The sequence below is a fragment of the Ranitomeya imitator genome, chromosome 1 (assembly GCF_032444005.1).
Source record: "Ranitomeya imitator isolate aRanImi1 chromosome 1, aRanImi1.pri, whole genome shotgun sequence".
Classification (NCBI taxonomy): domain Eukaryota; kingdom Metazoa; phylum Chordata; class Amphibia; order Anura; family Dendrobatidae; genus Ranitomeya; species Ranitomeya imitator.
In genome coordinates, this window is record NC_091282.1 from 851,530,945 (window position 1) to 851,549,434 (window position 18,490).

General features: G+C 43.5%; 1 protein-coding gene across 3 annotated transcripts in view; it reads right to left on the minus strand.

Annotated features, from left to right (window-relative positions):
• Positions 1–12,277: 12,277 nt before the first annotated feature.
• RFX2 (regulatory factor X2) overlaps positions 12,278–18,490 on the minus strand; it is a 51,267-nt gene continuing 45,054 nt past the window's right edge. For all 3 annotated transcript variants that reach the window (XM_069741548.1, XM_069741527.1, XM_069741537.1), the window contains 6 exons: positions 17,301–17,398; positions 14,801–14,950; positions 14,513–14,721; positions 14,257–14,410; positions 13,903–13,945; positions 12,278–12,509 (listed from right to left, as the gene is read on the minus strand). In XM_069741548.1, the coding sequence (XP_069597649.1) occupies positions 12,400–12,509; positions 13,903–13,945; positions 14,257–14,410; positions 14,513–14,721; positions 14,801–14,950; positions 17,301–17,398 (764 nt within the window). In that variant the 3' untranslated portion in view covers positions 12,278–12,399. The remainder of the gene's footprint in view (positions 12,510–13,902; positions 13,946–14,256; positions 14,411–14,512; positions 14,722–14,800; positions 14,951–17,300; positions 17,399–18,490) is intronic.

Sequence of the window (18,490 nt, forward strand, 5' to 3'; positions counted from 1 at the left end):
TTCAGAAGCCCCCCTACTCCCAGACCCTTTTTAGAAAGCTTTCCGCCTTCTTATATAAAGGGTCTTATAAGAGCCCTGAATCATCTAAATCGGTAATGTCGATTTACATGATACATGAGAAATAGTCGCATCAATTTTTGGGACCTTTTACCAACTCTGACGTATCTGCTTCAAAAGGGTACTTTCTTTTGACCCCTTATGGAATTAAACCTCTTATCTGGCTTCTCCGTTTTTTTTTTTTTTTTTTAATTATCAGGGAGGATACATTCCTATGAACTGGAAAACATTTGTTTCCTCCCCTCCAATCCCCTGAACATTACATCCTGTAAGGTTCTGGCACCTTTAAGTCTTCAATTTTCATTGTGGCCCTGACCACTTTGACCAATCTAGCCGTGTCCTCTGGGAAACAGGGACGGCCCTCATTATCGTCCGAGTAGGAGGTTGAAGATGAGATCTGACTAAAACCCCTCTAACTCCTCATCTGAGCTTGTATCCAACTTATCCAGAGGAACACAAGGTGTCCTATTTTTTAAGTCCCATAAGCAAATTCCTGACCTCCGTTTTTACAATAGCTTTTAAAATATTCCTAAGGGACGAGGATTCCTCTGCCACTGTCTTCTCTATGTATTTAAACTGTAAAGCGCTGCGGAATATGTTGGCGCTATATAAAGATTATTATTATGTAGAGTTGGAACAATTTTTTGTCATAAGATGACAATAGCTTTATTTTACAACTAGATTGAGGCCTGATGCTATCGCATTGGGAGGGCGGTAATGGCACGATAGGGGCAGACATGCGGTGCTGTTGTTGCCTAATGGCATCCTGTGATAATCTAATGACTTTTGCATCAGGGGACTCTTATGCTTGACGCCTATGCTTGTATGCATTGTTTTTTGTCCCAGCGATGCTGTTGCTCTTCAAGAGTCTCATTTGCCCTTTGTTGTCTTCAACGTTGTGCCTTTGCTGCTTTCCTTTCATTATCATACTTTTTAGGAGGAGCCATGCTGGCGTTGATATTGGCTTTTTAAAGGGGTTTTCCCACAAACAAAAGTTCATTTAAAAAATTGTCTGTGTACCGAACATATCACAGCTCCTGGCAGGGGAGGAAGCAAAAGACAATACTGACATTACAGCAGGAGATCGCAGAGGATACATTTTGTGAGGTAAAATAATTTTTATAAACAGTCAGAGAAATATTTTACTTCACAAAATGAATCCACTGTGATCCCCTGCTGTAACGTTAGTATTATCTTTTGCTTCCTCCCCTGCCAAGGAGATGTGGTATGTTCCGTACACAGTCAATTTTTAAAATTAACTTTCATTCGTGGGAAAACCCCTTTAATGTGACCGGCTTCCTCTGCCTGTAGACAAGTCACACATCTGCCAAATGATTCACTGCACCTGCGCATAATTTGCGCAGGCGCAGTAAATCAGACCGCCACCATCTTTGTGTAGACAGATAGCGGCGGCCACATTAAAACTGCGCATGCGCTCCTCCTGTACAAAGATGGCAGCAGTCAGTGAATCATTTGGCTGATCCCAGTGGCGTGTTCGCGAAAGAGGCTGCGTGACAGAGCGTGTGTGGCTGCGTGAGAGAGCGCGTGTGTGTGTGTTCCGCTGGTGGTACTGCGCAATAGGCTGGCACCAGCAGCAGTTTCCATATTGAGACACCCATCAGTTGGGTGTCCCAATATGGTGGTCGGTGAACTTCCTCCGCTTGGAATTCTGGGATACGGTGACATCTGGACAGAACAGGAAATTAAAAAGCCGGATTACTTACCGGTAATGCCCTTTTAATGAGCCACGACAGCACCCACTATGAGAGAGGGACCCGCCCATAGGAACAGGAAACCTACAGAGATAAAAAGGGCGGTCCCCCTCTCCTCCTCAGTTGTTTTTCAGAGTACAAGAGGAACCGCCATTGTCCAATTAGCATATACGCTCATTATTGCATAAATCATTTAATTTATATTCACCCGTGGAATATTTTTTATAAAAAATTATATATATATAACTAGGGTGGGAAGTGACAGGGTGCGGTCGTGGCTCATTAAAAGGGCATTACCGGTAAGTAATCCGGCTTTTTACCCTTCGCCACGACAGCACCCACTATGAGAGACTTTCAGAGAACCTTCACCTGGGTGGGATTATCGTACTGAGGACGGCTCTCCCGAATGCCAAGTCAGATGTGGAAGACAGATCAAGTCTATAATGTTTATAGAAAGTTGAAGGCGACGACAAGGTTGCTGCCTTACATATAAGCTCGATGGAGAGGTCTTTATTCTCCGCCCACGAGGATGACACAGCCCGAGCTGAATGCGCTTTCACTCCCTCTGGAGGATCTTTGCCTTTTGATGAGTATGCAAGATGGATAGCCTCTCTGATCCAACGGGACAAGGTAGCTTTCGTGACACCGTGGCCTTTTCGGTGACCCTGAAAAGATACAAACAGAGCCCTACTCTGTCTGCAGGACTGGGTTCTCTCTATGTAGCTTAGGACTGCTCTTTTTACGTCCAACATATGTAGCTTCTCTTCCTCTGGATTTAGTGGATTATCATAAAAGGAAGGTAGGAAAATTTCCTGAGATCTATGATATTTTGTCGCTACTTTAGGGAGATATGATGGGTCTGGTTTGAGAACCACTCTGTCCTGATATGTCATTAAAGGGACTCTGTCACCTGAATTTGGCGGGACTGGTTTTGGGTCATATGGGCGGAGTTTTCGGGTGTTTGATTCACCCTTTAATTACCCGCTGGCTGCATGCTGGCTGCAATATTGGATTGAAGTTCATTCTCTGTCCTCCATAGTACACGCCTGTGCAAAGCAATCTTGCCTTGTGCAGGCGTGTACTATGGAGGACAGAGAATGAACTTCAATCCAATATTGCAGCCAGCATGCAGCCAGCGGGTAAGGAAAGGGTGAATCAAACACCCAAAAACTCCGCCCATATGACCCAAAACCAGTCCCGCCAAATTCAGGTGACAGGTTCCCTTTAAGAATGGAGGGTCTATGGAGAGGGTTTGGATGTCTCCTACTCGTCTGGCCGATGTTAAGGCTATCAATAAAGCTACCTTGTATGTGACATTTTTTAGAGGGATGGAATCTAAAGGCTCAAAAGGAGGTTCCATTAAGGCGTCTAGAACCAGATTCAAGTCCCAAGGTGGTAGACGTGGGACATGAACCGGAGTAGATCGTTCACATGCTCTAATAAATCTGGCTATCCATCTATCACCCGCTATGTTAGCACTGTAGAGGGCTCCTAAAGCAGACACCTGAACTCTTAAGGTATTAACTGATAGACCGAGCTCATGTCCTTTTTAGTAGGAACTCTAGGATAGCTTTAATAGGAACCTTACTAGAGAAGGGCTTTGTATAGAAGGTAAGGAATTTTTTCCATACTCTGCTATATATTAGGGTTGTAGACCTCTTTCTACTTAGCAGCAGTGTGTTAATTAAGTTTTTGAGAAAATCCCCTTAGTGTTAGTATCTGCCTTTCAAGTTCCACGCCGTCAGGCGAAGATTTTTGACTTGCTGGTGATAGAATGGACCCTGAGATAGTAGGTCTGGGGTCATTGGCAGAATCCAGGGATCGCAAACTGACATCGCTCGAAGACATGAGAACCAGGGCCTCTTTGGTCAAAACGGTGCTATCAATATCACCCTTGCTTTCTCTTCCCTTATCTTTTTGATGACCAGAGGAATCAGCATCATTGGAGGGAACGCATAAGCCAGATCACATTCCCACGGATGTTGGAGTGAGTCTATCATGTCTGGATGGTCTGTTGGATTTAAGGAGGCAAACATCGGTACCTGTCTGTTGTTCCTGGTTGCAAACAAATCTATTTGCGGCAGGCCCCATATGTCCACTATGTTCTTGAATTTCTGAGGATTGAGAGTCCATTCTCCTTGACAGAGTGTGTGGCGACTTAGGAAGTCGGCCTTTAAATTTTCTACTCCTCTGATGTGGAGAGCTGTTAGTGATAAGAAATTGTTATCTGCCAAGTTGAAGATGTTTGCCGCTGAACACATTAGACTTCCTGATCGCGTTCCTCCTTGATGATTTAAATAGGCGACCACCGTCGTGTTGTCCGATATGAGATCCTCGGAGCTGGGGAAGAAACAAATTCAACGCATAATAAACTGCTCTTAATTCTTTCCAATTGGAGGACTGCTGAATTTCATTAGAATTCCAGCAGCCTTGAGCTATATCTTGATTCAGATGAGCCCCCCAACCTTCTGGACCTGCGTCAGTAGTTACTAATTTTGAGGGTTTTATTGACCATGAGACTCCTCTAGACAAATGTGTTCTATCTAACCACCAAAGGAGAGAACTAAGTACGTCTTTAGACAGGGTCATTTTTGTATTTAAACAATGATGGCAATATGACTGAACCTGCAGAATTTGATGTTGTAAGGTTTTAGTATGGTATTGGGCCCATTGAACCGCCGGAATACATGAGGACAGTGAACCCAATAGAGACATAGCGTCTCTGAGGGACATCCGAGGGTTAGACCTCGCCATAGTCACCTTTGAAATTATAACTGATTTTTTGTCCTCTGGTAAGAAACACCTTTGACTTACAGAGTCCAGGATTAGTCCTAGGAAGGACTGAAGAGTTTCTGGATGTAGTCTGGACTTTTTGAAGTTCACCATCCAACCCAAATCCTGTAATGATGAAATGGCATTAGTCAGACGTTCTTTACATTGTGAAGCTGAGTTACCAATTATCAGGAAGTCATCTAGATAAGGGACAATTAACGTATCTTGATGACGCAGATAAGCCATCACCTCGAGCATAACCTTTGTGAAAACCCGAGGAGCCATGGAGAGGCCGAACGGCATGGCTGTGAACTGGAAGTGACGGATCCGGCCCTGTAGCTGTACTGCTACCCTGAGATACTGTTGGTGTTCTGCACAGATGGGAAGATGGTAGTATGCATCTTTCAAATCTAGACCCGCCATAAAGCACCTAGGGTACAAAAGTTTAATAGTTGATCTTATCGATTCCATTTTAAAGGTGTGATTACGGAGATAGGAGTTTAATCTCTTTAGATTTATTATAGTACGGAAAGTACCATCTGGTTTCTGAATCAGAAACAAAGAAGAATAGAATCCTTTCCTCTGCTGATTTTTTGGTACTTCTATGAGAACTCAAAAATATTTCCTGGATCCGTGCTTTCCTTGACCGCAACACTGCAAAAACGCTAGTGCATGTCCTTATCATCTCCCGCCTCGACTACTGCAACCTCCTACTCTCTGGACTCCCCTCTAGCACTCTGGCACCACTCCAATCCATCCTACACTCTGCTGCCCGACTAATCCACCTGTCCCCCCGCTATTCCCCAGCCTCTCCCCTGTGTCAAGCCCTTCACTGGCTTCCTATCGCCCAGAGACTCCAGTTCAAAACCCTCACACTGACATACAAAGCCATCCACAACCTGTCTCCTCCATACATCTGTGACATGGTCTCCCGGTACCTACCTACACGCGACCTCTGATCCTCCCAAGACCTCCTTCTCTACTCCCCTCTCATCTCTTCTTCCCATAACCGCATCCAAGACTTCTCCCGTGCTTCCCCCATACTCTGGAACTCTCTACCCCAACACATCAGACTTGCGCCTACCATAGAAACCTTCAAAAAGAACCTGAAGACTCATCTCTTCCGACAAGCCTACAGCCTGCAGTGAACCTCAACCTACTGAACAGCCGCACAGCCAGCTCTTCCCTCTCCTAGTGTATCCTCACCCACCCCCTGCAGACTGTGAGCCCTCGCGGGCAGGGTCCTCCCTCCTTATGTACTCGTGTGCCTTGTTATCTGCTCATGTTTAATGTATTTGTCTATATTTGCCCCGTATTCACATGTAAAGCGCCATGGAATAAATGGCGCTATAAAAATGTATAATAATAAATAATAACATTCTTAGCCAAAAGGCTCAGAATTTCTATTTGAAGCGCTTTACGTTGTTCCGGCGCTTTTAAAGATGTAACTATAAAAGTATCTGATGGTAATTTGAAGAACTCTAATTTCAGTCCCCTTTTGATTATGTTAAGGATCCATTGGTTTGAAGATATTTGCTCCCACTGTTGATGGAAAAATTTCAGTCTTCCCCCTACTGGGATACTACTGATGGTATCTACCACATCTAGAGGTCTCGGGGTTACTGAATAAGGCACCTTTCGGTTTTGCTCCCTTCGAATCCCAACGGTCTCTCTACGGTTCATACGGCCCTCCTTCTGTTGAACAGCCGTCTCCTAAACGCTCTCCTATAAGAAGGAAGAAACTGTTTAGGGAATCCCTTCCTTCTTTCTCCTGCTTTATTAAGGAGTTCAAGAACCTTTCCAAACAGGAACTCACCCTGGCATGGGATTGTACATAATCTGGACTTAGATTGTGCATCGCCCTTCCATCCCTTCAACCAGAGAGCTCGACGAGCCGCATTGACAAGTCCTGCAGACCTTGCCGCCAATCTTAGGGAATCCGCAGAAGCGTCAGCCAAATATGCCGCAGCACTTTTAATTAAAGGGACTGTTTGCAAAATTTTGTCCCTTGCGACTTTTCCTTTTATCTGCTGTTCCAGCTGGTCTACCCATACCAGCAATGACCTTGCAGTGCACGTGCCCGATATGGCAGGCTTAAAGGCTCCTGTATTTGTCTCCCAGGATCTTTTCAGGAGTGCTTCGGTCTTGCGATCCAAAGGATCTGGTAGGATCCCCGCATCCTCCACAGGAAGAGATGATTGTTTCGAGGTAGATGCCACTGCCGCATCTACCTTCGGAACCTTGGACCATACTGCTAGCTCCTCGTCACTGAAGGGGTAACGCCTCTTAGAAGAAGATGGGAGAAACCCTTTTCCTTGTTTATCCCACTCTTTTTTACAAGGTCTTTGACGGCAGAAGCAACTGGAAAAACTCGCCTTTTTTTATGACCCAGACCTGAAAACATGATATCCTGAGCAGATTTTACAGCTCTCGTGTCTGGACACCCCATAGTGTTCCTGACTGATCTTACGAGGTTGTCTATACTTTCTACAGGAAAACATGCTCCGCCTTCATCTTCAGACGAGCTGGGAGATGATCCTGAAGTATTGGAAGACCGGATGAGGCCCTCTTTAGACTCCGTACTAGAGGCAGGAGTGAGGCGCTTAGTTCCATGTTTCTCTAAGGACTTTGATCCGAGAAACTGGATCTCCTGTCGTACCATGGCCCTAATATTCGTGGTTGTTACAGCCTCCTCGTCTTGCAAAGTCTGCTTTATACAATTCTGACATAGCCTTTTGGGGTACGTGTCAGGCAGGGGTTATAAACATAGGGCACATTGCTTGTGCTTAGTTTTACTGGTCTTTTTAGCCTAAGGGGAGAGGCAAGAAGGAATGGATCAGCTTATAGGTAGAGGACTATGAAACACTCACCCAGTGAAGCTAACGCCATACCGGTCTTGGAGGTGGAGATTCTGTGTGGGGAATAAGTAGATCTGAATCTCTACTTCTTGTCTTAGTCCTGTGAGTATCAGCTCCTGCCATGGAGCGATCACTTTTCTTTGCAGTTTTAGCACTGCTCATGTCAGCGTTGTCATCCACCGCTGGTGGAAGCTCGTTATGTGCCGGGGACAGCATAGTGAGCGATTAGCGCTGTACCCCGGCCTGTATTTGAAAAGCGCGGTCATTAGAACGCCGCCTGCCGCGAACCGGAAGTGCACCAATCTACTTCCGGTTCAGTGAATCAGCGCGGATTTACCCGCGCGATGCTGCCGCCGCCGCTCCAGGTGCGGCTGTGTGAGTGTGCACTAGGAGAGCGGATGATCCTCCACACCTGCCTCCTCCATAGGCCGGACTTCTGCCGCCCGGAACCTGCCGGATAGTGCCCAGACGAGGGGGGAGGATGCATGCAGTGCCTCCCCCGACGCTGCCACCGCAGCCCCTGCATGGGTCAGGTAACATGGAGGTGCTCCGACCACCTCCCTCCATGTAGGTGTTCCAGGATTTCCAATAGGAACAGGAAACCAACTGAGGAGGAGATGGGGACCGCCCTTTTTATCTCTGTAGGTTTCCTGTTCCTATGGGCGGGTCCCTCTCTCATAGTGGGTGCTGTCGTGGCGAAGGGTAAAACATTACAAGGCAATTCTATAAATAGAAGTGCACATTATTTGTTCTTTGATTTAGTCAAAGATCTTCTGGGCTTGCCCTATAATATATTGAAGGGCACCAGATTAGATTATAGGTAAATAAAAGAGGGTTGTTCCACTCATCACCCCAGGAGCAGGAAACTACCGTGAAGGGGGGAGGGGGGCTGCTTCTTCTGTAGGATCTCTTGCTATTCTCTCTTCCTCCACTCTGACTGCAGGATCACAAGTGATGCTGCCCAGAATGACAGGGGAAGAATACCTTTATACTATATTGGATGTCCATTTCAAATTTCCCGCTCCCTGGGGCTGACTGCGCCTCTTAGCCATGCCTCCAAAAGTGAACTGAGGTACCGACCACTTCCTCTGCGCGCATGTGAGCATGATCTCCTGTGGCACTCATTGAAGCCGCCTGGACCGTGACATGCTTTGGGGGAATGGCAGGTAGCCTTCTCAGATGTTGTGTGACCACCCCACTTCCCTGGACGATCTGCCAGGAACCCCCTGCGCAATCGCTACCAACATCAGGCAGAGCCCAGGTGCGTTAGCTTAGCTTATCCCTCCCATTGTGGGGGAGGGATAAGCTAAGTAGGAGGGTGGGAAGTCCAAATCCCTGGCACCTTCAGGGCTGTAGGTCTCCCTCCAAAGGTCAGGAAACCATCGAAGTAGGAAGAGATGCTCCACCTTTTAAATCTGTAGGTTTGCTGCCCTTGGGGGTGGATCATCTCTCTCGTATGGTGATGTTGTGGGATGGCAAAAAACATTACCCGTATCATGTGTTAATCCTAAATATACCTATGAATGCAAGTGAAAGAATAAAATGAAAATGAACACACTGAGTGACACAAACACATTCAATCCAATATAATCCAATATTCACTTTACAAGGAAAATTAAATGAAAGTCAATTGTTTTCTCTATTTAACAAAGACCAAAACACAGAGCTCTGACAGTGGACATTAAAATTGCGTGTGTATTTACAACCCTTATTCTGTATACATTAGTGCCTTTAGATAAGAAAAAAAAAATACAACTTTAATATGCATTTTAGAAAAATAAAAAAGGGGCTGTAAATTCCTAGATAACACAAACAAGTGTACATTACAAGTGTCCTTTTTCAGCCTGGGAAGTGAATGAAGTAGAAGATCTAGATCATAGAAAAGAAATTAAATGCAAATAATGCACAGTAACATTAGTTCACTCTATAAGTGGGAAAAGCATAACTTAGCAGCTGACCAAATTGAAGGGAAGGGGAAAAACAAAAACAGTACTGTTTTATTAGAACATGAAAATTTTTTAAAATATCTAACCATTACTTTGATTCCATTAATACAGACCTACTTAATTACCGTATATTTTGTCTGAAAAAGTAACAAAATTGAAATAGAAAAAAGGTTGTTTGCTGTGAAAAAAGGAAAACCCCATAACAGGGTCACTATTGAAATACCAGTTTCAATCATGGAAACAAAAATTCAGCTACCGATATATTCTTCAGAGGCCAATATTTGGCACTTTACAAACCACACATCTGATAAACACGTCAATTACTACTATCAAAGTATTTATATTTCACAAAAAATATTTCCTAAAATACACTTATATATTTATAAAGAAAAAAAAAAAAACAACTTAACTTCCTTCTAAGTTTCCCAGACTTAAAAAGTTTTACAAGAAAGGCAACTACACAGTCCCAGGGAAGGGTACAAGGCCACATGTTCACATTCAGGACACAAAAGTTCAACCGTCGAGAACAGTGTCATGGGTCACCAGCAAGTCTTACAGTTTGGTTTCCTAATATGCAGAATAAGCTTATTTACAGGGAATTGGTTACCAGATTTTTGCCACCTAATCTGAGAGCAGCATAGTGTAGAGAAAGAGAACCCGATTCCAATGACATATCATTTACTGGGCTTTTTGCTGTAGGAATCCAGCAGTCACAACTGATTGGAAACTTTCTGTCTATGCACAGTGTACACAACTCTGCCAATCAGTGCTGTGGGCGGGGTCATACAGAGCTCAGCATGCAGACAACTGGTAGATCTGAAGCAGTCAAAACAGCGATTTATCAAAACTGCAACAAGCAGCCCAGTATGCGATACATCTCTGGAATTGGGGTCTCTGCTCCTATATTGTGCTACTCTCAGATGGCTTAGGCTACTTTCACACTAGCGTCGTGCACTGCACGTCGCAATGAGACGTTGCAGCGCACCAACACATAGTGTGGAAGCGCCGCACAACGGGGGCAGCTGATGCAGTTTTTCAACGCATCCGCTGCCCCATTGTGAGGTGCGGGGAGGTGGGGGCAGAGTTCGGAAAAGACGGTAATGACGCACCAAAAACGTTACATACAACTTTTTTTTTGTGGCGACGGTCTGCCACAACACGACGCAACCGTCGTACGACGCTTGCGACGTGTGGCAAAGCGTCACAATGCGTCGCTAATGTTAGTCAATGGAGAAAAAAACGCATCCTGCAAGCAATTTTGCACGATGCGTTTTTTTCTCCTAAACGACGCATTGCGACGTGCAGTGCACGACGCTAGTGTGAAAGTAGCCTTAGCAAAAAACTAATGACAGATTCCCTTGAAGTCCAAGCTCTACATGTACATCAGTAAATAAAGTTCTAAAGTATTTCTTCAAATAACCAGAATTTTCAATAACTTTCCTGCCCACAAACAATATCTACCATGTACTAACGGTCTTCTAATTATCCACGTACACTGTAAAGATCAGTATATAGACTAGGGACCTCCATCTCTAACACATGGTATATGCTTTATCAGGAGGTCACTTAAGAAGTTCACATTTTGAGAACATTTGTATAGTAAGTTAGTTTAGGCTCAAATGAACCAGAGTCTGTGGAAACCAATAAAAACGTATATGCAAACAATGAACACTAAACGGTACAGAGGGAGAGGGGAGTGAGGCAGGATCAAATACTAAGGCACTGGGTTTGCTAAACTCTTGGTAAGTTGATGTTGGTACCAGAAAGCACAGACACTGAGCACAGGCCGAGACAAAATCTATCGCGTTACAGATACTACGGAGACGAGGGAGTCTTGAGAACAGTCCTTCTCTGAGATTTATGAGGTTATACAGGATTGGAAACAACATGGCCGCTTATTTTAACCAGAAACATCAGTCTATGGGTAGGCATTTCATCTACAATGGAGCAAGCTGAGCTGCAATACCACACGTAACCTGTGGACAGGTGTGGAGCAGTTTATAGAAGAAAGCAGTCATGTTTTTCTAAACCTATACAACCCCTTGAAGTGGGGGGTGGGGGGAATCCAAAAGACTAGACTTCCTTTACTAGATTCTGAAGGCACCAGAGCCAAGATGAAAAAATGGTCTGCCCAAATTCAAGGCATGACAATTTTTTTTCACAAAATAAAAAGGCAGTTCTGTGTGCTTTGCCTTCAGGGTGCTTTGGTATTTCATACTTAAGACAGAGAAATGATGGGGGTACATCAGATATACACCTGAAAGCCTAGATTAAACGTCTATTTCTTCTTAATAGACAAAGTGGCAACAATGTACAAAACCTGATCCTAAAAGGTTTAATAAACCACCATGAGATGAGTTTAGCAAATAGATCGGTTTCAATGTTTGTTTTTGTCAAGGAAGGCATGTCGAAGTTCAACACACTCCGCGGGTACTGCAGAAGACCCCCATTTGCCTGTAACCTTTTAAAGAACTGCCATTTTTTCCAGCAGCATTACTTTCTCCACTCATGGACACCTTGGAAGTTCTCACACTCTAGGGTGTTCTCTAAAGCACAGTGTGATTTGACAAATTAATTCTGCCCAGGTCAGGGATATATACAGTGAGGTAACAGAGCCATGGTGTATAAGTACCTACCCTGAGCCAAAAGTTTGGAAAAGGCTTCGGCTAGAATCCATAATATTTACGTTGTTTTATGTTAACAAGTTGCAAAAATAATCTTAAAACGTCTTTCTAAACATCTCCAACCTAGGTACTTTACATTAAAAGTAACATTTGCACAATATAGAAGATGGGCTGGAACGTGGCACATTTGGCTGTAGTGCGGATTGTCAGTGATGTCACATCTGTTCCACGCCATATGTCTACAAAATTCAAAAATTAACAGCAAATGCCAAGAAACATAGCTGAAGTAGTCCTTTAAAGGAAAACACATTGAACTCTTAACATTGTGTTGAGCAGGCACTAGTTTCATGAAGGCAGGTTGCCTCACAAATGAGGAAAATCCCATTGCAAGAAGCATTAAGGCATTAGCTGACTTTTCCTTTTTTCTTTTTTACATTTCCTGCATGGAGTGGTTCATATCCACACGCTCCCTCTTCACTGGGGGCTCACCCGAGGCGCGAAGGTCCCCATCTGTATCACTTTCAAGCTCACTGATGTCATCTGTATGAAGAAATTAATAACATTTTACCAAGTCGTAGGAAAAGATTTTACAATAATCACTAATAAGTTAGCGCTGTAGAAAGAAAAATTGCAAATAAAAAAGTGTGTATATAATAATGATCGTAATTAATATTGTGAGAGCAGGATTCATCTATCCTGACTCCATCATGGTTATACTACATGCATATCCTTTCTTTCCAAAATAGTGTGTCTGTGTATGTTTTGAGATAAGGAGTCTCTCAGGAATTTTTTTCTTTGTCTAATGGGACGTAGATATAGCACATAGCAAAGTTAAAGAAACAAATAGAGCCACACCAAGACCCTAAAGCTGGGGGGCCAATAGTGGATGACAGGCTGCATGGTCGCATCATTCTACCATGCAGCCTGCCATCTAGATGTAGCAGAGCTGGACCAGTCATGGGACAAATGGAAAGGAGAGTAATATTGTTGTTTGCTTTTTTTATCTCTTTTGCAGATGAAGAGGGCATCGGGGGAATGAGCGAGATCGTAAGTATGTTTAATTAAGATTATTAAAGAAGTCTGTGTATTTCGTTCAATTAAAGGACTTTTTTCTGGGTATCTGTTTTCTTACAAAGTGACTATGGGGTTAGTAATGGGGACATCTTATTGACGCCCCTCCATTACTAACCTCGGGGCTTGAGGTCACCTGACCAAACAAAGGTGACATCAACCCCCCCCCCAAACTATCACCCCGCTTGCCACGGCTACAGGGCAAGTGTGACGCTACGTGACAGAATTGGTGCATCTTGGGCTGGTTTCACACTTGAGTTTGGCTGGTCTGCGTATAGCTGCGTACATCCTCCCTTAAGATCCACCTACTTCTGCGTTTTGACGGGCTCGCCGACCGCACGAGAACGCAAAAAGGTATGGCTGGTTGCCAAAAATGTGGGGTTAAATAATTTTTTAAAAAAAATACGGAGTGGGAACCCCTCTATTCTTGATAGCCAACCTTGCTGAAGCTGACCGCTAAGGGTTGCAGCCCCCCAGCCAAGAGTTTTGCCTGGCTGGTTATCAAAAATACAGGGGAACCCGCACAGTTTTTTTTTCTTAATTACTTATATATTTTTTCACAGCATGGGCACCGCAGCTCTGACTGTCGAGGATAATTTCACCGCCGATCAGAAACGCTAGGCCAGTGTTTCCCATGCTATCACAGTGTGTGGGAAACACTGGCTTTTGTGCTGTGTATGTTCGGCTATATTCAGCAATTAAATCACAGAATATTGCAAATTCGGCAATTGTGAGCTAAACCGAATATTGAAATAGTCGCTCATCTCTACTCCTGTCTCTTCTAGAGCGTCTTTGATATAACAAAGTATGTGGCTCAACGTTTAATACTGGTTTCTTAAGTTAAAATATGTCAATTACTCACCTTTATCCATTAACACAGGAGACATGGAGGACAGGTCACTGAACTAAGAAAAAGAAAATATACGTTTCTTTAATTTCTTCAATTTCAATAAAAAAAATAAAAAAACCCACCTAAACAGGAACGTAACGAACGCAGTGTTACATTTCTACTGTGCATTTTATTTGGTGCACATTCTTCGATCTCTTAGTGTCGAGGTCAAAGTAGAAATATAGTGGTTAAGCCACTAGCTACACCACATTTCTCACTAATATTTTTTATTTGGGAGGGGGCTAAATAAAAATTACTGAGACATAACATTTTGAATACTATCAGTAAGCAACTCTGCTTGTAATACCATGGGATCGATTAACCTACCTCTCCCATTACTGCAATAGGGGTCTCGCCAGTCGCTTGAGCCACTCTGTGTTCCACCAAGTAAAACATGTATTCATCATAAAGTAGCCGAATTAGATGAAAGGACCCAAAACTGGCAGCACTACGCAAGGTGAGGTCCCGGATTACCATTGAGCTGTGAAGGTAAGAGGAACATTGTGTAAAGGGAAGAATTAGAAATAACTACTGTATCAATAGATCTAAAGGTTTTCTCATGTCTTCACAAGCAAGAACGGACCTGTAGAAGGACCACTTTAGGAGGAACTGCCTCGCAGCTTTGGGGAAGCTGGCACTCCCTTCATGTGGCTTCAGCACTTGGGTGACCACATTATCCAGCCAACTTGCCCACTGGTCTAGTGAACTTTGCTGCTGAAGCGTTAACTTGAAATCTTGCTCCAGCTTTTGGACCATGCCTTCTTCACACTGGCACACCCAGGATGCTTGTTCCTGTCACCAACAAAAATGGCTATTTAATAAATGCACAGCATTAATATTTTCAAAGACGAGCAACTTTTCCTACATTTACCTGAACATTGGCGAAGTCCACCCGATTGAGATCACTAAGCATCTGATTAATTTGTGACGTGTTCTGCAACACGGCCCGGGCTGCTTGGGCCAGGTGGTTTAAGGATGTGTACCGGCGCAGGGTCTGAGCAAATGCACTAACAACTCCAACCTGAAAAATGAGAAACATTGAAAGCGAACATAGCATATACATTCAAAGTATAAAAAAAAGGCAAAATTATTGAATTTGGGAGAAAACACAGACATTTAATTTTAAAGAGGTTGTCCACTACCTTAACTCAGTTACTGTTTGTCATAAACGCCCCTAAAGATTCCCATACACTTTTTCTGTCAATTTTCAGGTTTTGTACTTTCCTGCGTAGCTTCCGGTCTTCTGGCACCATTTCTGCTGTCACAGCCATTATTTCTTCTTTAGTTAGAAACACGTGTGCACAACCCTATGAGGTGCACGGGTAGGTTCCCAAACCGTAATCAGTAAATAATAGAAAACCCAGCACTCAACTTTGTGGTGTGAAGAAATGAAAGATTATCCCAAATCAGAAAACGTTTCGGTCCCACAGCTGGACCTTCATCAGTAACATTTACTGGGACAATGTATAGATTCAAGTGGCTATATGGCTTGCCCGGAGGTTGCTACCAATATAGTATTGGATATCCAGAGAGAAAAGTTACAGCCTATATAGGTGCTGTCATCGCGGCGTCCACCGCTGAATAGCAGCTGCCGGGTTTTGTATTATTTGATCATTTCTTCTTTAGACTCTTCTGCTGCCTTGTGACTACATGTCACTTCAGCTCTTGTGCTGGAGTGCAGTCAGCAGTGAGCATACCCCCTGTAACTCCTACTCCACTTCTCCCGCCAGCTTCAGTCCTATTCACGTGACTGCTGCGGGAAAGCCACGGATGTCGCGCATGCACAGTATTTTGCAGACTATAAAACATTTTTTAAATAAGCCAGTGGTGCGCCTTCTAGTCCCATTTTACGTTGGTTTATCTGGGGGTCGACGGCAGTGGAGCAGTGTCCTCAGGAGGCCAACAGTGGCAGGACTTGGGCTATGCTGTGGTCCACAGGCTCTCGAGATCTCAATTTGCACATGTATTACCTCCGGCGGCCATTTTCCTAAAGCCCACGTCAAGGGAAATCAATGGGAATGAGACGCGACTTAGCACCAAAATGTTAAAAAAGCCCAAGGCCTGCAGTATGGCCCCACTCCCGCCAGCCTCCTATAGCAGGGACACTGCCTCCTGTGATCCTGCTCCCCCGCCACCCCACTCAGCTACCTTCAGATTAGAAGACACCCCAATTTTATGCCCAAATTTGTCTTATAATCTGTGCATGCATGTATATATTACACAGTCATGGCCAAAAGTGTTGGCACCTTTGAAATTGTTCCAGAAAATGCAGTATTTCTCACAGAAAATTATTGCAAGCATACATGTTTTGTTGCACATGTTTATTTCCTGCGTGTGTAGTGGAGAAGAAGAGGAGAAAAAAAAAAAAAAGACAAAAAGGCAAATTGGACATAACTGCATACAGAACTCGAAAAATGGGCCAGACAAAATAGTTGGCACCCTCAGCGTAATATTTGGTTGCACACCCTTAGGAATAAATAACTGCAATCAATCGCTTGCTATAGCCATCAACAAGCTTCTTCCTCCTCTCAGCTGGGATTTTGGAAAGGACAATTTTTTTGACCGAACAATTTTGTCAGGACCATTTTGGGGGAATTGTGTGAAATTACACATAAGGGAAACAAACATGTGGTCTAGACGGAGAAATGTGCAGGGAGATCGGAAAGCGTTGTCTACAGCTATATGACAGTAGTAGTGAGTGAGCTCTGCTGAATAGAGATGACTGCCCACCCACACAGCATGAAAGTCACATGATTGTGATGTCACATCACATTCCAGGAAGAAATTGGTGTGACATACAGGAAGTCAAGAGAATTCTACAGGAAGTCAAGAGAATTCTACAGGAAGTCAAGAGAATTCTACAGGAAGTCAAGAGAATTCTACAGGAAGTCAAGAGAATTCTACAGGAAGTCAAGAGAATTCTACAGGAAGTCAAGAGAATTCTACAGGAAGTCAAGAGAATTCTACAGGAAGTCAAGAGAATTCTACAGGAAGTCAAGAGAATTCTACAGGAAGTCAAGAGAATTCTACAGGAAGTCAAGAGAATTCTACAGGAAGTCAAGAGAATTCTACAGGAAGTCAAGAGAATTCTACAGGAAGTCAAGAGAATTCTACAGGAAGTCAAGAGAATTCTACAGGAAGTCAAGAGAATTCTGTGATCCGGAGAGCACGTGATCCGGAGAGCACGTGATCCGGAGAGCACGTGATCCGGAGAGCACGTGATCCGGAGAGCACGTGATCCGGAGAGCATCTCAGGATACAGAAGGATTTGTGAACGCAATCTATCTACAAAAAAGCTAATCTATGGCAGTTTGTTCACATGAAAGGGGCTTTGAAAGTAGTGGACAATCCCTTTAAGCTGTTAACATTACCTTTGCCTGGACGATCTGCTGAGGAAAGTCACACATTGCATTTGTCAACCACCCTTCAAGACTCTTTGCAAAATTCCGGATTGCTTGAGTCAATGTGCCTAAGATAGAATGTAAAGGGAATTAAATTAAAAATAATATGGTATTAAAGGAGCGGATTGTTGAGAAGCCCCTCTAATTCTATTAACTGGTTAATGAGGGCCTTCTTACAAAACAATAATCAAAATATTACAGAGAAGCAAAGCAATTTCATGATTTACGGTCAGGATGGTAGCTCTAAATTTAGGTTGCGTGGATTATTGTAAATACAGAAGAAGCCAACCAGGATCTTTCCGTTTTCTTTAGGTTTGATTATAATGTACATTGGGTGAATAACAGTGACATTGGTTTTTTTATCAAGCGCTTTATTCCGGATTAACTCCTCTCATTCTTCTGCTCTACCACACAACTGACTCATACAGTGTCAGTGTAGTTTCTTTATTGAGACATACATAGGAATGTATAACTTCGGCTCGACATCGAATACGCTGCAGGATTCAAATGGTCAATGTGTGGTCAAGGGGGACAACTAAGAAAAAGTAGGGAGGTCTGGATATCAAGAATAAAGCACTGGGCAAGAAAATTATTGGCACTGCTATTTATCAGGTGTACAGTGGTATGGAAAAGATTGGGCACCCCTGGTCAAATTTACTGTTATTGTATACAGTTAAGAAAGTTGAAGAGGAAATGATCTGTAAAAGGTCTAAAGTTAAAGATGACACATTTCCTTTGAATTGTAGGCCAAAAACTATATACATTTTCATTTTTTACATTTTAAAAACGACAAAAATGAAAACGGACCGATGAAAAAGTTTGCTTTTGTAGCCAGTCAAGGAGTCTTTCAATTCTTGTTTGAGGGATTTTCATCCATTTTTCTTTGGAAAATTCTTGCAGTTCTGTGAGATTCCTGGGTCGTCTTGCATGCACTGCTATTTTGAGGTCTAGCCACAGATTTTTAATGATGTTCTGATCAGGGGACTGTGAGGGCCATTGTATTACCTTCAGCTTGCGCCTTTGGAGTTAGTCTATTATGGATTTTGACATGTGTTTAGGATCATTAACCATTTGTAGAAGCCATCCTCTTTTCAATTTCAGCGTTTTTACAGATGGTGTTATATTTGCATCAAGAATTTCATTTCATTGAATCCATTCTT